The sequence below is a fragment of the Bufo bufo genome, chromosome 1, assembly GCF_905171765.1.
Source record: "Bufo bufo chromosome 1, aBufBuf1.1, whole genome shotgun sequence".
Taxonomy (NCBI): Eukaryota; Metazoa; Chordata; class Amphibia; order Anura; family Bufonidae; genus Bufo; species Bufo bufo.
Window position 1 is genome coordinate 557,004,894 of NC_053389.1, and position 22,436 is coordinate 557,027,329.

The following is a 22,436-nucleotide window of genomic DNA, read 5'->3' on the forward strand; positions in this document are numbered from 1 at the left end:
TGTTAAAATTAAAGTTACTGTCTGCAGCCTGCACTGCAGCCGGATCGGATACCGATTTATTAATGTATACTACTGTGAGATGTGAGTGGCGGGGAGGGGGATCTATGGATGACGGCACTGTTATAGGGAGGGGGATCCGTGGATGGCACTGTTATGGGGGGGGGTCTGTCATGTGGATGACACTTATGGGGGGGGGGTCTGTGGATGACACTTATGGGGGGGATCTGTGGATGGCACTGTTATGGAGGGGGATCTGTGGATGACACTGTTATGGAGGGGGATCTGTGGATGACACTTATGGAGGGGGATCTGTGGATGACACATAGCATAAGATGCTATATACGGTATGTGTCATCCACAGATCCCCCTCTATAACAGTGCCATCCACAGATCCCCCCATAACAGTGCCATCCACAGATCCCCTCCATAACAGTGCCATCCACAGATCCTCTCCATAACAGTGCCATCCACAGATCCCCTCCATAACAGTGCCATCCACAGATCCCCTCCATAACAGTGCCATCCACAGATCCCCTCCATAACAGTGCCATCCACAGATCCCCTCCATAACAGTGCCATCCACAGATCCCCTCCATAAAAGTGCCATTCACAGATCCCCTCCATAACAGTGCCATTCACAGATCCCCTCCATAACAGTGCCATTCACAGATCCCCTCCATAACAGCGCCATTCACATGTTTTTTTTTGAGTGTGTTTGGGAAAAATAAAGTGGGCCGGTCTGGCTGAAGTCCAGGGCCACTTTATTGTCCCAGTCCATCCCTGCCAGCCAGCCACTGCCACCAATGAGGAGAGAGTGGGTGGTGGAGGGAAGGGACTGTGGCCACTGTGCCACCAATGATAATTAACCAGAGGACCTTTCATGGGTCCGGACTTTATTAACTAAGTAGCAGGACATGTAGAGCGGCGCCCAGGGATCTCCCTGGACTTACTATTATATATGGGTGCCACTCTGTTCGCCCGCTGTGGCTCCCATTACCATCTCCCGCACTGTATGCTATATACTACTAGGGGAACATCAGGGAGGAGACATCAGCTTCTCTCCCTGGGGGTTCCTTCTCCCTGACTGTAGCGCTGTCCAATCACTGCGCAGAGTGACACAGCCAGGGAGAAGGAACGCCCAAGGAGAGAAGCTGATGTCTCCTTCCTGGTGTTCCCATAGTAGTAATTAGCATACAGAGTGGGAAGAGTAATGGGGGTTACAGCGGGCTAACGAAGTGGCACCCATATATAATAGTAAGTCCAGGGAGATCCCTGGGCACCGCTCTACATGTCCTGCTACTTAGTTAATAAAGTATGGACTTCTGTGAGTGGTTTTGACAGTATGATAGGACAGGGAACAACTAAAAAATCACTATCTGAACTATACCAGGGAATCAGTGAAACTAGACATAAACCTCTTGCGGAGACTCTCTTTTCATCCTGGAGGAGAGACTTCCCGGATGTTGATATTCAACAGATAATACAACAAGGTTGGGAAAAGATTAGAAGAGTAGTTTTTAACGAGGGTTGGAGGGAAACACAATTTCGCCTAATGCACAAGGCAATTTACGGTTTTCGCTTCTCTTCTCAATCTCAAAGGCAAGATAGACTGACATGCTGTCCAAAATGTCACTTAAACGGATCAAATTTGTTGCATGGGATTTGGTCATGCCCAGATACGTCAAAATTCTGCGAATTAGTAAAGCAGCAAATTAAAAGACATCTAGATGTCAACATCCCCAACACTCCTGAGTGTATTCTTTTTCATGCTCTCCCAGAGCATAGACATATACAACCAATTATCCATATTATTATTCTGGCGGCCAAGCGGTGTCTACTAAACAGCTGGCTTCGATCACATGTACCTTCAATGAATGAGGTATTGGAACATGTCAAAAAATGCTTTGATTTGGAGAGAATAGAGGCAAACTCCTTTAGAGGAAAGCGTATCGAAAATTTCTTCAAACGATGGGAGGATTTTATGATAGTAGTATACTCAGATCTGGAATTGAAAAGTTTAATGACGCCCTTTCTATCCTCGGAGTGGTATTTGAAATGTAAAATTGGGGAGATTACTGTCTGATTAAAATATAATACATATTAGGATCCGGTATACTGGAGGGAAACGTTCGGGGTGGGAGGGAGGGAAGGGGGGGGGGGGCAAGGGGTTAACCTCAGTTAGGGGCTAGTAGATTAGCTTTAAAGATCAGGAAATTGAATGAGCAGTCAAGGTAATAATGTGTAAGTGATGTCAGCTGGGGATCAGCTTTATTCATGTAAGGGATTGTTCAATATGTATCAGATGTACTGTATCTTATATGTCAAGCTCTGTTAATTTGTCATACTATTGTGACATGTTATTGGAATGAAAAATGACAAAAGCTAATAAAGATTATATTTAAAAATAAAGTATGGACCCATGAAAGGTCCTCTTACAGATACAGGAGGCGGGTGCGGCACCTAAGGTGTTAACTGCCGCTGATCGCAGCTCCCTGTCAGAGGTCGGGTGCCGGCTATGTTATTCTGCCGCACCTGCCTCCTGTATCTGTATTAATGGTTAATTATCATTGGTGGCGCAGTGCACCCCCCAGTATTAAAAACATTGGTGGCGCAGTGCAACCCCCCAGTATTAAAATCATTGGTGGCAGTGGCCACAGGGTCCTCTCTCCCTTCCTCCTCATTGGTGGCAGTGGCAGCTTCTGATTGGAGCCCCAGCAGTGTAATCCTGGTGCTACGATCGGTTACCATGGCAGCCAGGATGCTACTGAAGCCCTGACTGCCATGGTAATCTCCCTGCTCCTGTGTATACTATGCACAGGGCAGCAGGGACAGTGTAAAGTCCTATTCACCCTAATAGAGCTCTATCAGGGTGAATAGGACAAGGGATGAAAAGATCCCAGGTTCTAGCCCCTAACGGGGGAAATAGTTATTAAATGAAAAGTAAAAAAAACCCACCAAAATATTAAGTATAAATCACCCCCTTTCCCAATTTTACATATAAAATATATAAACAATAAATAAACAATAAATAAACATATTACATATCGCCACATCTGAAAAGTCCAAACTATTAAAATATCAAATTTCTTATGTGGTGAGCGCCGTAACAGAAAAAAATAAAAACCCGAAGCCCTGCCCACCTCCTAAGTCCTGCCCCAGAACCACCGCCCCCTTCTTCCCCTGCTCGTCCCTGGGAAAATTGTCTTGCATGAAACTGGTACCAGGTTGGGGACCACTGCTTTACAGCATCCACCATGGGCCACAGACACAATGGACAGGAGTGGACGTCATTGAATTCTACGGGAGAATTTTCTAGGCATGCTGTGCAGAGATCATTGTACAAGAAAGGAGTAGATAAGCTGCGACCTTCACCTATTGTGAAGTGATGTGTGAGCGTGATCCTCCGTTCTGCAGTTGTAGGAGAGCACGGTATTATCATTATTATCAGCTTTATGTCAGCATGATGCTGTAGAAGTAAGGTCAAGCAGAGGCACATAGTATTATAAATCAGTATAATGCTGTGCGCTCCTACAAGTCCAGGACGGAGCATCACGCGCTCACAGACTGAGTGTGATTCCCACAATGGACTTGCTGGTCAGTGTGCAAACTGCATGATTTTAGAATTTGTTTTAAATATAGAGAGTGACATAGAAAATGAAATATAATACAGAGAACAAAAAAAAATATCAAACTTATCAAAAATATCAAAACTTCAAAACTTGATTTAAATAATACGTCATTTTCTGATGACATATTCCCTTTAATAGGGTGAAGTAAAGTGACCACTATGATCAAAACTCTTTTATTTAACAATCTTTTTGTTTGTGAAGTTCTTTCCATATTTTGGTGTGTACAACCAATAACCTATCCATTCAGAAAAGACCATTAACCATCTTTAAGATTTTTGGATATATATTTTATTTGACAGTGTTTTAGAATATCATACAGTAAACAAGATTTATGTAAAAGTTAATTTAACCGTAGTGGTGCATTTCATAAAAATAGTTGCTCACTTACAGCCTTTCTGTGACTATTAATACATGGAATTATATTTATAGAGATACAGCTGTACAAGGTAAATTCACAGCTAACACTACACAGAATTATCATCTGGAATGGGGTTTAGATGATGGGTTGTTCTCAGACATTATCTGTTATAGCTGTGTAAAGCAGTTACTTTGCTGGTAATTGCAATACACTCTGCATCATAGACTTTAGTATGTTCTTTTATGTAGTGTTTCCTTTTATTACCAACTTGGTCACATATGGAAAATGAGAAATATTGGGACGTGCACTTACACTACAGAAGCATTTTACAAAACTGGATTAGGCAAGATAATGGTGATTGCCTAATATGAGAGCACAAGCAAGGTGGGCATGAAGATCAGTAAAATGCTCTGTATTTGTGCTTTATTGTTATGGATGGTGATTTACTTATCTTTAAAGCTGCAAATTCAATTATCACCCAAATGCTCCTTGCTTTCATAGACTTATACAGATGGAACATTAAACATTTGATGCACCCCTTATTAAAACAGGACTAGGAGATGTCCAAGAACAGGGACAGACTGGGATGTCATTATAAAAATTGCACATCTGATTAAAAGCATAGTTAGAAGTGAAATGAAATGCACCCTCAACTCTTCTCAAACATCCCTCTGATATATATATATATATTTTATTTTTATTTTAAATTTCTTAGATATTTACTGATAATACTTTCATGAAAATAGGCTTCTCAATAAACTGCTCTCGGTTGCAATATAAATATAGCAAACCTTTTGAAAGTGCAGATGCGAATTTATAATTCTCCTCCAAAAGTAGGTCATGGAATCCAGATACAGCATGTGGTATGGTGGAGTGTAAGGCAATAGGGGAAACCTTTTACTTTTCTTTAGTAGCTTAAATTGGCAACCTGAATGTATGACTTCACACGTTTTTTAAATCCATTGTGCATTGGGAATATGCAAGTTATAGAAGGCATACTGTTAAATTATACCCAAGGCTCCCCTATGTTGATATTTTTTAAGCGACTGTGTTTATGGTATGGGCTATGCAAGGTGCTAGTATTGCTTATAATGCACGGTCTGAAAATAAATTAAGCTGAAGATTAGCATGCTGTATAACCTAAACGTCATTCTATCATTCGTACCCATGAAACTAAAGCAGACTTAATGTAAAACACTGGGAGATTTTTGGATTTTTCACAATCTTTCACTTAGTTTTACTCGAATGAAGTCTTTTCCAACAGTGCAGTTTACTTTTTATTTTTTTCTGGGATGACTACTACTGCTTCTTCCATACATGAGAGCTACTATGTACTGTTAATACAATACATGTACACTTAAACATGTACAAATGTACACACTGAACTCCAGTTTAATTTCCTTTGAAATGTACAGAAATATGGGTTATTCACAGAACATGGCATTTTAATGGAGCCACATCAGTCAGTACACTAACTGTCCAAGTTAACAGGCAGCACACACACCTACCTACATATGCTGCATGAATCAGGCGGGTTAATGAAGATATGTTCCTACTGAACACATTATGGTCTGCAGATTCAAAGCTTCAGAGAAATATCTTAACCCCTGTCTAGATATGTTGATAGCAATATATTTACATTACCATTGTCGAATTACAAGGCATAATTCGTTTTTCTCCTTCATCTTACTCAGTGCAGTTTGATTTAAGGCGATGTTCCAGTTTGTGATTGCTCTATATTTGTCCTTTGCTACAGACAACACTGGAGTGGATCCCATATCCTTCATACAGTGAAAAAAATATAATAAAGCTAAACTGCACTGTCTGCCTCTGGTGTACTCCTTGCTGTTTTGGTTCTTCCTTAGCTGGTAGGCCCAGAGATGTAAGACCTGTGAGCTCCAGGTACCGATGTACAGTTGCTTCTTTATACTGGTTAGACATTGTGCACAACCTTAAAGAAATACAAAATATATGCTCCTGGTCCCAGATGCACTTGTGTAGGTAAATACATGTGAAAATTAAAATAAATAAAAAGAAAAATTAAAATTAAATTATTTGAGATAGAAGCTAAGAAAAATGTTCCAAGTGTACGTGAAACAAGTAAAGGGAACAGTCACATTTTCAGTTATCTGCTCATGGCTGAAGTGCCAGATTTCAGGGTGCTAGGTAGCTTATCAGAGCCAGGAATTTTCCATGGTCCTGGTGAGACAGTTGCTTTCCGAGGTGCAGTGTTAGCGCTGCGGGTGCTGCTAGGATGTAGGTGAATTTCCTTTTGGAATTCACTGCATTTAGCTTCAGCATCTCTCTCATCTTGGTTCATGGTACCTGCTCGAGAGGTGGACATATTGCTACTGTACACCTTTGATACCCCACCTGAATCTGACCTGCTCTGCTCAAGAGCAGTCACTGATTTTTTCTCACTGGCTGCATCCTTAAATATGTCTTTTGTACAGAAGTTTCCTTCTCTGCTTGCTTCAGTGGACCCGGAGATCCGACTTCCACTATCACTGACTGCAGAGTATCCGCACTCTCCCATTTCACCAACATTTTTCACTGTCATTTTCCCTGCAGAAATGGTCTTGCCACTATCTGATTTTTTCGGCTTGCCTTCTTGAAACTCTTTTTTGAAAATCTCTTCCCGTCTTGACCTATCTACTTTCTTTGGACTTGCTGATCTCTCCCTTGACTCTCCAAGCCTTTTCTTTTTATGACCATTTGCAGTATGCTCCTTTGGTTTTCCCACATCTTGTTCCCTGTAGATATCCCATGCTGGCTCTGGGTGTATCTGGTGAGTAGGGTCAGAGGGCAAGGCTGAATGTGATGAAGATAATGGTGCAATCATGTCTTCAAGAGAAATGGCTACTTCCGGCTCTGGGGAGGTGGCAGAGGGTGCACTCCAGGTGTTTGGTTCGTCTGTGTAAAATAAAAAAATATATAAGCATGTATAATAGTGCTGTTACATTCCCTTTACTAAGAAAATATATACAACTCGATTAACATACATCACAATAAGCAACCACAACAAAACTTCACAACTAAGAGCGCAAAAGCACAAAGCTTGAAAATGACCTTAGTAACATTCTGAAAGTTATGTCATACTGTAAGCCAAATGTTTAAATAAAAGTGTAAAGAAATATGACGTAAAATGTATTAAAAAGACATTTAGTGCAGATGAACTGGGTGTTGAAAAGTCAAATATTGCATACATTGTAAAGAACCTAAAAATATATTTATTAAAAGTTAATTCAAAAATACAAGATTGGAAATTCTCAGCAATTTTGCCCTGATCCTATTAAAAAGTAATCACTATATCTTCTTGGGCAGCATTATATTATGTGAGTACAGCTACAGTTTGAATCACTTGGGCATATTCTTTAAAGCTTTCTCTCCTTTTTTTAACATAAGCCCCAAAGGCCAAGCCTTTCTTCTCAACCATTTTATATATCTCAATATTTCAAAAACAAAAAAAATGAAAAAACTTTTGAATAGGTATCTTTTTACAGAGAACAGACTACTAGTCTGATCCTACAAGCATATTCACTTCCACCTGTCCCCTACATACATTTGGTTGGTTAGCAATAAGTAAACGGGCGTATGATACACAGAGATTGTTTGAATTCCTCTACCTACACATAGTACTGCATAGGAGTAGTAGAAATAAATATGATTTTACCAAACTCTTTTGCAGATTTACTAAAATTTTTATTTTAGATACATTGGGGTAGTAAAATAAAATTGGATTTAAAGACAAACATAGGTGAACATTTATCAAGGCATATTCTTCACTGTTCTTAATTTCCCCTGCGCAGTCGGAGAATATGCTTAATATATGCCAAGATGCAGGCCCCATCATAGATTTGGCACATCCTCCAGTAGCCTGTAATCTATGAAGGTCTCCTAGCTGTCACAGATTTCGGTCTTCATTTATGCCAGAAAACTGTCGTGAGTGAAGAAAAATGTTTCCTTCCCATCCTCGCCACATCCCCTTTTCAGAAAGTGGTTAAGGCAGCATAAAACTCCACTTGCAACAGAATGTTGTTGTAGTGGCATGTAAAAAGTTGCAAACTCAGTGTTTGAGACTTTTTTAAGGCATATCGTGGGGGAATGCAAAATTCCCCAATAGTCTAACTCTTAAAATTGTTTTCTGGGTGTTTAATATTGATGACATATCCTCAGGTTAGGTCATCAATGTGTTATCAGTGGGGGTCTGACTCCTGGCACCCTCGCTGATCAGCTGTTTCAAGAGGCTGCAGTGTTCTAGTAAGTGGTGTGGCGTCTTCCTAGGCCAGTGATGTAATGTTCTTTGGTCACATGAACTAGGAGTAGCGTAGAGCTGTAATACCAAGTACAGGCACTATCCAATAGACAGTGCTATGCTTTATAACCTGCGAGGAGGCTCAGTGCTCATTGGACCACCAATACATCTTCAAACAGCTGATCGGAAGGGGTGCCAAGAGCCTCATAGATCAGATATTTAGATAGGTCATCAATATTAAACACCCAGAAACCCCCTTTAAGGCAACACTAAAATTACTCATGAGATACTGTAGATTTATCTTGAGTTCACTGTGGTTCTCCAATCTTCAACAGAAACTGCTTAAAATAGCATCATGATATCTGTAGACATTGTGACATCAAATGTTTTCACCAATTAGGAGATTTGTTGGGAGGTTGAATGCACATTGGGAAGTCATTCAAATATGCAATAGTGAATATTTCAAACAAATAAAACTTTTATGGACCAAACACCAAAAAGGATGAAAAAATATACTGGAATAAAAATGGATGTACTAGTTGGTAATAAGTAGGGATGAGCGAACCCGAATTTTGGGGTGTCCGTGACACGGACCCGAACCCGAACATTTTCGTAAAAGTCCGGGTTCGGGTTCGGTGTTCGGCGCTTTCTTGGCGCTTTTTGAAAGGCTGCAAAGCAGCCAATCAACAAGTGTCATACTACTTGCCCCAAGAGGCCATCACAGCCTTGCCTACTATTGGCATGGCTGTGATGGGCCAGTGCAGCATGTGACCCAGCCTCTATATAAGCTTGGGTCACGTAGCGCTGCACGTCACTCTGCTGATTCAAGCATAGGGAGAGGTTGCAGCTGCGACGTTAGGGCGAGATTAGGCAGATTAACTCCTCCAAAAGACTTCATTCTGTGATCGATCTGCAGCTGTGGATCATTGAAGTGCTATTATTGACTTGCTCACTTTTTTGAGGCTGCCCAGAGCGTTTTTAGATCACTTTTTTTCTGGGGTGATCGGCGGCCATTTTGTGACTTGTGGTGCGCCAGCACGAGCTATCACCAAGTGTATTTAACCATCGATAGTGTGGTTATTTTGTGCTATATCCTACATCAGCTGCAGGCTGAGCCTGTGTCACCGAAGTGCATTTAACCATCAACAGTCTGGTTATTTTTTGGCCATATACTACATCAGCTGCAGGCTGAGCCTGTTTCACCCAAGTGCATTTAACCATCAACAGTCTGATTATTTTTTGGCCATATACTACATCAGCTGCAGGCTGAGCCTGTGTCACCCAAGTGCATTTAACCATCAACAGTGTGGTTATTTTTTGGCCATATATTACATCAGGGGCAAGTTGAGCCTGTCACCCAGTGCCTAAGAAATAGACCTGACATTTCTATTCAATCAAATCTGCACAGTTTTAGCTGGTCAAGTTATTTGTAGTGACCGTCAAAGCAGACTTTTTGTTCTGGGTTGAAAAAGCATTCCCAAATTTGCCATTCTGAAAATAACTAGTTTGTGGTATTTGAGGCCTACTTGAAATCTATCCCAAAAAGAAAATCTTACATTGAAGTTATTGATAGTGTCATTCAGAAAAACCTAAGACACACGCTAGCGTGCTGATAGAAGTGTCATTCTGTGATTAAACCTATAACTGTCACACAGCGCAAAAAAACAGGTCTCACATCTCTATTCAACCAAATCTGCACAGTTTTAGCTGGTCAAGTTATTTGTAGTGACCGTCAAAGCAGACTTTTTGTTCTGGGTTGAAAAAGCATTCCCAAATTTGCCATTCTGAAAATAACTAGTTTGTGGTATTTCAGGCCTACTTGAAATCTATCCCAAAAAGAAAATCTTACATTGAAGTTATTGATAGTGTCATTCAGAAAAACCTAAGACACACGCTAGCGTGCTGATAGAAGTGTGATTCTGTGATTAAACCTATACCTGTCACACAGCGCAAAAAAAAACAGGTCTCACATCTCTATTCAACCAAATCTGCACAGTTTTAGCTGGTCAAGTTATTTGTAGTGACCGTCAAAGCAGACTTTTTGTTCTGGGTTGAAAAAGCATTCCCAAATTTGCCATTCTGAAAATAACTAGTTTGTGGTATTTCAGGCCTACTTGAAATCTATCCCAAAAAGAAAATCTTACATTGAAGTTATTGATAGTGTCATTCAGAAAAACCTAAGACACACGCTAGCGTGCTGATAGAAGTGTCATTCTGTGATTAAACCTATAACTGTCACACAGCGCAAAAAAAAACAGGTCTCACATCTCTATTCAACCAAATCTGCACAGTTTTAGCTGGTCAAGTTATTTGTAGTGACCGTCAAAGCAGACTTTTTGTTCTGGGTTGAAAAAGCATTCCCAAATTTGCCATTCTGAAAATAACTAGTTTGTGGTATTTGAGGCCTACTTGAAATCTATCCCAAAAAGAAAATCTTACATTGAAGTTATTGATAATGTCATTCAGAAAAACCTAAGACACACGCTAGCGTGCTGATAGAAGTGTGATTCTGTGATTAAACCTATACCTGTCACACAGCGCAAAAAAAAACAGGTCTCACATCTCTATTCAACCAAATCTGCAGTGTTTTAGCTGGTCAAGTTATTTGTAGTGACCGTAAAAGCAGACTTTTTGTTCTGGGTTGAAAAAGCATTCCCAAATTTGCCATTCTCAAAATTGTGGTGAACGGGAACAATGAGGAAAACATCTAATAAGGGACGCGGACGCGGACGTGGACATGGTCGTGGTGGTGTTAGTGGACCCTCTGGTGCTGGGAGAGGACGTGGCCGTTCTGCCACAGCCACACGTCCTAGTGAACCAACTACCTCAGGTCCCAGTAGCCAGCAGAATTTACAGCGATATTTGGTGGGGCCCAATGCCGTTCTAAGGATGGTAAGGCCTGAGCAGGTACAGGCATTAGTCAATTGGGTGGCCGACAGTGGATCCAGCACGTTCACATTATCTCCCACCCAGTCTTCTGCAGAAAGCGCACAGATGGCGCATGCAAACCAAGCCCATCGGTCTGTCACATCACCCCCATGCATATCAGGGAAACTGTCTGAGCCTCAAGTTATGCAGCAGTCTCTCATGCTGTTTGAAGACTCTGCTGCCAGGGTTTCCCAAGGGCATCCACCTAGCCCTTCCCCAGGGGTGGAAGAGATAGAATGCACTAACGCACAACCACTTATTTTTCCTGATGATGAGGACATGGGAATACCACCTCAGCACTTCTCTGATGATGACGAAACACAGGTGCCAACTGCTGCGTCTTTCTGCAGTGTGCAGACTGAACAGGAGGTCAGGGATCAAGACTGGGTGGAAGACGATGCAGGGGACGATGAGGTCCTAGACCCCACATGGAATGAAGGTCGTGCCACTGACTTTCAGAGTTCGGAGGAAGAGGCAGTGGTGAGACCGAGCCAACAGCGTAGCAAAAGAGGGAGCAGTGGGCAAAATCAGAACACCCGCCACCAAGAGACTCCGCCTGCTACTGACCGCCGCCATCTGGGACCGAGCACCCCAAAGGCAGCTTCAAGGAGTTCCCTGGCATGGCACTTCTTCAAACAATGTGCTGACGACAAGACCAGAGTGGTTTGCACACTGTGCCATCAGAGCCTGAAGCGAGGCATTAACGTTCTGAACCTTAGCACAACCTGCATGACCAGGCACCTGCATGCAAAGCATGAACTGCAGTGGAGTAAACACCTTAAAAACAAGGAAGTCACTCAGGCTCCCCCTGCTACCTCTTCTGCTGCTCCCGCCTCGGCCTCTTCTGCTGCTGCTGCCGCCGCCTCGGCCTCTTCCTCCGCCTCTGGAGGAACGTTGGCACCTGCCGCCCAGCAAACATGGGATGTACCACCAACACCACCACCTGCATCACCAAGCATCTCAACCATGTCACACGGCAGCGTTCAGCTCTCCATCTCACAAACATTTGAGAGAAAGCGTAAATTCTCACCTAGCCACCCTCGATCCCTGGCCCTGAATGCCAGCATTTCTAAACTACTGGCCTATGAAATGCTGTCATTTAGGCTGGTGGACACACACAGCTTCAAACAGCTCATGTCACTTGCTGTCCCACAGTATGTTGTTCCCAGCCGCCACTACTTCTCCAAGAGAGCCGTGCCTTCCCTGCACAAACAAGTGTCCGATAAAATCAAGTGTGCACTGCGCAACGCCATCTGTGGCAAGGTCCACCTAACCACAGATACGTGGACCAGTAAGCACGGCCAGGGACGCTATATCTCCCTAACTGCACACTGGGTAAATGTAGTGGCGGCTGGGCCCCAGGCGGAGAGCTATTTGGCGCACGTCCTTCCGCCGCCAAGGATCGCAGGGCAACATTCTTTGCCTCCTGTCTCCTCCTCCTCCTACTCAGCTTCCTCCTCCTCTTCTTCCACCTGCTCATCCAATCAGCCACACACCTTCACCACCAACTTCAGCACAGCACGGGGTAAACGTCAGCAGGCCATTCTGAAACTCATATGTTTGAGGGACAGGCCCCACACCGCACAGGAGTTGTGGCGGGGTATAGAACAACAGACCGACGAGTGGTTGCTGCCGGTGAGCCTCAAGCCCGGCCTGGTGGTGTGCGATAATGGGCGAAATCTCGTTGCAGCTCTGGGACTAGCCGGCTTGACGCACATCCCTTGCCTGGCGCATGTGCTGAATTTGGTGGTGCAGAAGTTCATTTGCAACTACCCCGACATGTCAGAGCTGCTGCAAAAAGTGCGGGCCGTCTGTTCGCGCTTCCGGCGTTCACACCCTGCCGCTGCTCGCCTGTCTGCGCTACAGCGTAACTTCGGCCTTCCCGCTCACCGCCTCATATGCGACGTGCCCACCAGGTGGAACTCCACCTTGCATATGCTGGACAGACTGTGCGAGCAGCAGCAGGCCATAGTGGAGTTTCAGCTGCAGCACGCACGGGTCAGTCGCACTGCGGATCAGACCCACTTCACCACCAATGACTGGGCCTCCATGTGAGACCTGTGTGCCCTGTTGCGCTGTTTCGAGTACTCCACCAACATGGCCAGTGGCGATGACGCCGTTATCAGCGTTACAATACCACTTCTATGTCTCCTTGAGAAAACACTTAGGGCGATGATGGAAGAGGAGGTGGCCCAGGAGGAAGAGGAGGAAGAGGGGTCATTTTTAGCACTTTCAGGCCAGTCGCTTCGAAGTGACTCAGAGGGAGGTTTTTTGCAACACCAGAGGCCAGGTACAAATGTGGCCAGACAGGGCCCACTACTGGAGGACGAGGATGAGGAGGAGGTGGAGGAGGATGAGGATGAAGCATGTTCACAGCGGGGTGGCACCCAAAGCAGCTCAGGCCCATCACTGGTGCGTGGCTGGGGGGAAACACAGGACGATGACGATACGCCTCCCACAGAGGACAGCTTGTCCTTACTTCTGGGCAGCCTGGCACACATGAGCGACTACATGCTGCAGTGCCTGCGCAACGACAGCAGAGTTGCCCACATTTTAACGTGTGCGGACTACTGGGTTGCCACCCTGCTGGATCCCCGGTACAAAGACAATGTGCCCACCTTACTTCCTACACTGGAGCGTGATAGGAAGATGCGCGAGTACAAGCGCACGTTGGTAGACGCGCTACTGAGAGCATTCCCAAATGTCACAGGGGAACCAGTGGAAGCCCAAGGCGAAGGCAGAGGAGGAGCAAGAGGTCGCCAACGCAGCTGTGTCACGCCCAGCTCCTCTGAGGGCAGGGTTAGCATGGCAGAGATGTGGAAAAGTTTTAACAACACGCCACAGCTAAGTGCACCACCACCTGATACGGAACGTGTTAGCAGGAGGCAACATTTCACTAACATGGTGGAACAGTACCTGTGCACACCCCTCCACGTACTGACTGATGGTTCGGCCCTATTCAACTTCTGGGTCTCCAAATTGTCCACGTGGCCAGAGCTAGCCTTTTATGCCTTGGAGGTGCTGGCCTGCCCGGCGGCCAGCGTTTTGTCTGAACGTGTATTCAGCACGGCAGGGGGCGTCATTACAGACAAACGCAGCCGCCTGTCTACAGCCAATGTGGACAAGCTGACGTTCATAAAAATGAACCAGGCATGGATCCCACAGGACCTGTCCATCCCTTGTGCAGATTAGATATCAACTACCTCCCCTTAACAATATATTATTCTACTCCAGGGCACTTCCTCATTCAATACTATTTTTAATTTCATTTTACCATTATATTGCGGGGCAACCCAAAGTTGAATGAACCTCTACTCTGTCTGGGTGCCGGGGCCTAAATGTGTGACAGTGGCCTGTTCCAGTGGTGGGTGACGTGAAGCCTGATTCTCTGCTATGACATGAATACAGATTCTGCGCTGACATAAGGCCAGATTCTCTGTTACGGGACCGCTCTCCTCTGCCTGGGTCTAAATGTGTGACAGTGGCCTGTTCCAGTGGTGGGTGACGTGAAGCCTGATTCTCTGCTATGACATGAAGACAGATTCTGCGCTGACATAAGGCCAGATTCTCTGTTACGGGACCGCTCTCCTCTGTCTGGGTGCCGGGGCCTAAATGTGTGACAGTGGCCTGTTCCAGTGGTGGGTGACGTGAAGCCTGATTCTCTGCTATGACATGAATACAGATTCTGCGCTGACATAAGGCCAGATTCTCTGTTACGGGACCTCTCTCCTCTGCCTGGGTGCCTGGGCCTAAATGTGTGACAGTGGCCTGTTCCAGTGGTGGGTGACGTGAAGCCTGATTCTCTGCTATGACATGAAGACAGATTCTGCGCTGACATAAGGCCAGATTCTCTGTTACGGGGCCTCTCTCCTCTGCCTGGGTGCCTGGGCCTAAATGTGTGACAGTGGCCTGTTCCAGTGGTGGGTGACGTGAAGCCTGATTCTCTGCTATGACATGAATACAGATTCTGCGCTGACATAAGGCCAGATTCTCTGTTACGGGACCGCTCTCCTCTGTCTGGGTGCCGGGGCCTAAATGTGTGACAGTGGCCTGTTCCAGTGGTGGGTGACGTGAAGCCTGATTCTCTGCTATGACATGAATACAGATTCTGCGCTGACATAAGGCCAGATTCTCTGTTACGGGACCTCTCTCCTCTGCCTGGGTGCCTGGGCCTAAATGTGTGACAGTGGCCTGTTCCAGTGGTGGGTGACGTGAAGCCTGATTCTCTGCTATGACATGAATACAGATTCTGCGCTGACATAAGGCCAGATTCTCTGTTACGGGACCGCTCTCCTCTGTCTGGGTGCCGGGGCCTAAATGTGTGACAGTGGCCTGTTCCAGTGGTGGGTGACGTGAAGCCTGATTCTCTGCTATGACATGAAGACAGATTCTGCGCTGACATAAGGCCAGATTCTCTGTTACGGGACCTTTCTCCTCTGCCTGGGCCTAAATGTGTGACAGTGGCCTGTTCCAGTGGTGGGTGACGTGATGCCTGATTCTCTGCTATGACATGAAGACAGATTCTGCGCTGACATAAGGCCACATTCTCTGTTACGGGACCTCTCTCCTCTGCCTGGGTGCCTGGGCCTAAATATGTGACAGTGGCCTGTTCCAGTGGTGGGTGACGTGATGCCTGATTCTCTGCTATGACATGAAGACAGATTCTGCGCTGACATAAGGCCAGATTCTCTGTTACGGGACCTCTCTCCTCTGCCTGGGTGCCTGGGCCTAAATGTGTGACAGTGGCCTGTTCCAGTGGTGGGTGACGTGATGCCTGATTCTCTGCTATGACATGAAGACAGATTCTGCGCTGACATAAGGCCAGATTCTCTGTTACGGGACCGCTCTCCTCTGTCTGGGTGCCGGGGCCTAAATGTGTGACAGTGGCCTGTTCCAGTGGTGGGTGACGTGAAGCCTGATTCTCTGCTATGACATGAAGACTGATTCTGCGCTGACATGAAGCCAGATTCTCTGTTATGGCATGAAGAGACTGATTCTCTGCTGACATGAAGCCAGATTCTTTGCTATGGCATGAAGAGACTGATTCTCTGCTGACGTGAAGCCAGATTCTCTGCTATGGGACCTCTGTCCAATTGATATTGGTTCATTTTTATTTTTTTTATTTTAATTTTAATTCATTTCCCTATCCACATTTGTTTGCAGGGGATTTACCTACATGTTGCTGCCTTTTGCAGCCCTCTAGCTCTTTCCTGGGCTGTTTTACAGCCTTTTTAGTGCCCAAAAGTTCGGTTCCCCATTGACTTCAATGGGGTTCGGGTTCGGGATGAAGTTCGGATCGGGTTCGGATCCCGAACCCGAACATTTCCGGGAAGTTCGGCCGAACTTCTCGAACCCGAACATCCAGGTGTTCGCTCAACTCTAGTAATAAGGCTTAAAGGGGTTATCCAGGCTTTTACTATTGATAACCTATCCTCAGAATAGGTCAATATTAGATTGGCGCGGGGGTCCGACACCCGGCACTCCTGCTGATCAGCTGTACGAGGAGATGGCACGCGCAGTGTGCATGTGATGTGTCCCTTCTCTCTTCCTGTCCGCTGTTGTGGTCTATGGTCTTTGTGAACAGGAAGAGAGACAGGATACGGCACATGCGCACTGCGGACGCCGTCTCCTCATACAGCTGTATAGCGAAGAAGGACTGGCACTCACTTTCTTGATTATATGAAGAGATGTTTATTCAAGACATAACAGCATCATCAGTGACTAGTTTCCGCTCAAGCCTGATCCTTTTTCAAACTGCAGTTTGGAAAAGGCTCAGGCTTGAGCCAAAACTAGTCACTGACGATGCTATTATGCCTTGAATAAACGTCTCTTCATATCATCAAGAAAGTGAGTGCCAGTCCTTCTCCGCTATATACTAGTGGTAAGCCTTCCCTGGACGCATGCACCATGTGCAAACCGCAGTGCCGACCCATCTTCTTCAAATCCTCATACAGCTGATCGGATGGGGTGCCGAGTGTCAGACCCCCGCCGATCTGATATTGATGACCTATTCTGAGGATAGGTCATCAATAGTAAAAGCCTGAACAACCCATTTAACCATGTTGGTATGCATAACATATGTTATGACATTGTAATACCTCTAAGATTCCATGAAATGAGTTATATGTAGCGTATCAAATATCTAGCATGGTAAAAACTTGGAAAGGATTATAAGAAATATAAAATTATAAAAAATAGAAAACAAAAGCATGCATAAATAATAAAAAAGAAAACAACAACAAATAAAGAACAGGACATAATGCTGCTTGCTGCAAGGATTTCATTTGGACATTGTACTATAATCAACCAATTTTATAGCTCATTTATGTAATCTTTACTGTATGAGTTCTCACTAGAAAAAAATTATGTATACATAACTGGTAAATATGGTTTAAGTCGACTATTTCTCTTTGTTACAACAATTAGATATTATAGTTAGACATTGAGCTTTTATTATAGAATCTAGATGTGACAAATACAGCAGAAGTCCAGCATAACACTAAAGTAGTCATATTTTATAACTGCATAAAGCTTAGAATTGAACCATTAAACACTTGTTTTGGACCAATTGTAAGAAAATGCCAAAAAGGCATAAAAGTGGGAAAAAAACAGCGCTTTGGTTTAGAGTCTCCGTGGTCAACTCAATAAGCATTAAAATCAGATCAATAAGACCAATTTCACATGACTACAATATGACTCAATTCAGGGCCTCATGCACATGACTGTATATTTCTTCCGATAGCACACATACCCATACAAGTCAATGGAGCTATTCACAAACCTGTTTTATTCACAGATCTGTGTGCCAGATCTGAGAAGCACACTGCAGGTCCTATTCTTGCAGATGAGAATTACCCTTTCAATTCATTTGTGAGAAAAAATTGAATGCATGTGGAAGCTATTCATTTTTCAAGAACCCATTGTTTGTGGTCCAAAAGCAGATACGGCAGTGTTCATGACTGCAAATTGTGTCTACGATACTCAAATCCTATGCTTTGTGATTGCTATGTGATACAAGTTCAGTGCAAAAGAACCACAAGGGGTCCGGATGTTGTGGCTATACTATGGGCATGTGAAACCAGCCTAACAAAAAACTAAAACAGTATTCACATATTTTTTGCCATTGGAAAAGAACATAATCCAATTCAATAGAATAATCCAATACACATGAAATCATGTTCTATAGAGGATTTCTGCATTAGGATAATTAAAAAAGAAGCATTCAGCAACAAAATTCTTGAAATTATTCCTCCATCTTGTAAGGAAATTTCTACAATACATGATATAATTACGATAATGGACTTCAGAAATCCAGGAGTAAAAATCCATTTGGCTGCCTTTTGAGTCATTTGCCACAGGGGTCTATTTCTGTGATTCAAAACCAGTTAAACATTATTGATAATATAGGGGTTGGGCCTCAAAAATAATGTTCTCTGGTTGGCCCCAGTTTGACACTGTTAATTTCCAAAAATTACACATAAAGTTGTTGTTCGACATTACCTTTCTTTTCTAGCCCAAACTTTAGATTATATTCTGAATAGCAGATAAGTGTTCATAGACATTTCTAGAATCGATAGTACAAAACAATTATATGATCGGTTCTTTAATGTATAAAATTGGTCTGCCGATAAGTCAATCTTGTTTATATCTTACTCCATTTTTCTTTTACGTGTATTAAAAAGTTTTTTTTTTTTTTTTAAAGGCTGTGTACACCTTGGGAACAATTTTTTAATGATTGCATTTTTACTTGTTTTGGGCTAAAATAATTTTTTAGTTTGTATTTATTTAAAATATTGAGCCGTTTTGTTCTGTCACAAAGGGGTTAACTGTCTAGCTGTGGAAATCCTACTTTCACTTTGTGCCTGTCATCTAATAACCCTTATCTCTAAATTACAAAAAGGTCATAAACTCTTATTTAAACCACATTCTTATCAGTAAGATAACTATGAGTGTTTAGGAGGTCAGAGATCAGAGAAAAGTTGCTGTCAGCTGAGCTACCTGAAGGAACAGAATGAAAATTCCAAGTCTGCTACTAGAGAGACAGGGGGTTCTAAATTTTTAATAAAGATCAATTAAAACATTTTCTTTTTAGCTCAAAATAAGTACAATGCAATAATAAAAAAAGTCCCTAAGGCCTCATGCACACGACAGTATTTTTTTGCGGTCCGCAAAAAGCTGTTCCGTTGTTCCGTGATCCGTTTTTGTTTCCGTGTGGCTTCCTTGATTTTTGGAGGATCACCAGTAAAAAAATCTAAGTCAAGTTTGCCTTGCAAATGATAGGAAAAAAATGGACGCGGACGCACGGATGACAATCTTGTGTGCCTCCGTGTTTTTTCACAGAATGGGTCCGCGAACCGTTGTCCGTGAAAAAAATAGGACAGGTCATATTTTTTGGACGGACTGGAAACACGGATCACAGACGCCGATGACAAACGGAGCATTATCCGAGTTTTCAACGGACCCATTGAAAGTCAATGGGTCCACAGAAAATCACGGAAAACGGAACAACGGACACGGAACACAACAACGGTCGTGTGCATGAGGCCTTACGTAGTTTTTATGTTTACATAAAATGAGTGATCTTTGCATGGAGTCGGATGCATGAGAGGCAGATTTTATCTCCATCATTACATGGAACATAATCCCATAAATTCAGGAAAAAGCTAATTAAAAAAATTCACGTAAGTAGGATGTGACCGTGGCCCTATATGAACAGTGAGTTACAAACATTTTATTATAATTTGATATTTAATGTTTTATGTACCAAGCCAATATCAATGCCATCTAGATGTGGTGTATTTACAGCACATGGTCACATACAGTATAATGCTATGCTATCTGTAATGATTGTGAAGTTCAAGCATATAAGACAGATTTGTGGAAAACATGAATAATGTGCTACCTACTGAGAAGTAACATGTCTTTTATGAAAATACATATTCTGGAATGACAAATGCATGTCTCTTGTAGAAAAACACTTGACCCAAATAAGGGTTATGGACTTTAAGAAAGACACATATTGTAAAAATGAGATAATATTTCCAAGGTCTCAGAATGACTATAAAAGCATGTTAAAACTCATCATCATACAAAAAGTATGTAGCCCAAAAGAACAGTAGTAATACTGAGGAAACTGGAGTCAAGTATGTAAGAGCCCAGTGCAAAACCACCTTATTCTCAAAAATGGTGGTAAAATATATAATGATATTGATTGAATTGTTCACAAGTGTGTTATGAATATTTAAAAGTTATGGTCTCTTTTTCCTTAAAGGGGTTGTACAGGATTAGAAAACATGGCAGCACGGTGGCTCAGTGGTTAGCACTGATGCCTTGCAGCGCTGGGGTCCTAGGTTCGAATCCAACCAAGGGCAACATCTGCATGGAGTTTGTATGTTCTCCCCGTGTTTGCGTGGGTTTCCTCCGGGCTCTCCGGTTTCCTCCCACACTCCAAAGACATACTTACAGCGCATCGAGGCCCGAAGGGTAAGACTGCGTGTACACAAGACATCATCATCATCATCATGGCTGGTTTCATCCACAAATAACGCTACACCTATCATTGGGTTGCGTCTGATAATGCAGCTTAGTTTCAGTGAATTGGACTAAGCTGCAACACTACACATAACCTGTGGATAAATGTGGCGCTGTTATAAGAAGAAATTAGCCATGTTTTCTAATCATGTACAATCTTTAAGGAAGTATTTTTACAACATAAAAATGAGTCCCCATATTGCTGTGCTGCTGCCACCTCCTCCTCCCTTTTCCGGCTGGAATATAATCCAGCAGAGCGGTAACAACAGGGAGGCGGCGGCACCTTTTTAGAGCATGACTAAAGTTAGTATTCTGATTTTTCTTGTAAATACTGATATGGACCATGCTGGTAAAACCTGGGCATCTCCTCTATATAATTATATATGTACTGCTGGTATAAGTTATACATCTTCTAGTAGTGATATGGACCGTGCTGGTATAAACTGTGGTATCTCCTGTATATACTTATATATGTACAGCTGGCATAACCTGGTTATCTCCTGTATATAATTATATACAGTACAGACCAAAAGTTTGGACACACCTTCTCATTCAAAGAGTTTTCTTTATTTTCATGACTATGAAGGCATCACAACTATGAATTAACACATGTGGAATTATATACATAACAAACAAGTGTGAAACAACTGAAAATATGTCATATTCTAGGTTCTTCAAAGTAGCCACCTTTTGCTTTGATTACTGCTTTGCACACTCTTGGCATTCTCTTGATGAGCTTCAAGAGGTAGTCCCCTGAAATGGTCTTCCAACAGTCTTGAAGGAGTTCCCAGAGATGCTTAGCACTTGTTGGCCCTTTTGCCTTCACTCTGCGGTCCAGCTCACCCCAAACCATCTCGATTGGGTTCAGGTCCAGTGACTGTGGAGGCCAGGTCATCCGGCGCAGCACCCCATCACTCTCCTTCATGGTCAAATAGCCCTTACTTTAAAAGTTTTCCCAATTTTTTGGCTGACTGACTGACCTTCATTTCTTAAAGTAATGATGGCCACTCGTTTTTCTTTACTTAGCTGCTTTTTTCTTGCCATAATACAAATTCTAACAGTCTATTCAGTAGGACTATCAGATGTGTATCCACCTGACTTCTCAACGCAACTGATGGTCCCAACCCCATTTATAAGGCAAGAAATCCCACTTATTAAAACTGACAGGGCACACCTGTGAAGTGAAAACCATTTCAGGGGACTACCTCTTGAAGCTCCTCAAGAGAATGCCAAGAGTGTGCAAAGCAGTAATCGAAGCAAAAGGTGGCTACTTTGAAGAACCTAGAATATGACATATTTTCAGTTGTTTCACACTTGTTTGTTATGTATATAATTCCACATGTGTTAATTCATAGTTTTGATGCCTTCAATGTGAATCTACAATTTTCATTGTCATGAAAATAAAGAAAACTCTTTGAATGAGAAGGTGTGTCCAAACTTTTGGTCTGTATTGTATATACAGTTGGCATAAGTTATTCATCTTCTTGTATATAGTGCTATGGACCATGCTGGTATAACCTGGGCATCTCCTATATATAATTATATATGTACAGTTGGTATAGGTTATACATCTTGTATATAGTGATATGGACCATGCTGATATAACCTGGGTATCTCCTGTATTATACAGGAGATGCTCTGGTTATGGTCATCCATATCATATATATATATATATATATATATATACACACTCACCTAAAGAATTATTAGGAACACCATACTAATACGGTGTTGG

General features: G+C 43.1%; 1 protein-coding gene across 5 annotated transcripts in view; it reads right to left on the reverse strand.

Annotated features, from left to right (window-relative positions):
• Nucleotides 1-3,909: 3,909 nt before the first annotated feature.
• The window catches only part of MAGI2 (membrane associated guanylate kinase, WW and PDZ domain containing 2), a 1,066,131-nt gene continuing 1,047,604 nt past the window's right edge, over nucleotides 3,910-22,436 (reverse strand). For all 5 annotated transcript variants that reach the window (XM_040413058.1, XM_040413064.1, XM_040413057.1 and 2 more), the window contains one exon: nucleotides 3,910-6,900. In XM_040413058.1, the coding sequence (XP_040268992.1) occupies nucleotides 6,113-6,900 (788 nt within the window). In that variant the 3' untranslated portion in view covers nucleotides 3,910-6,112. The remainder of the gene's footprint in view (nucleotides 6,901-22,436) is intronic.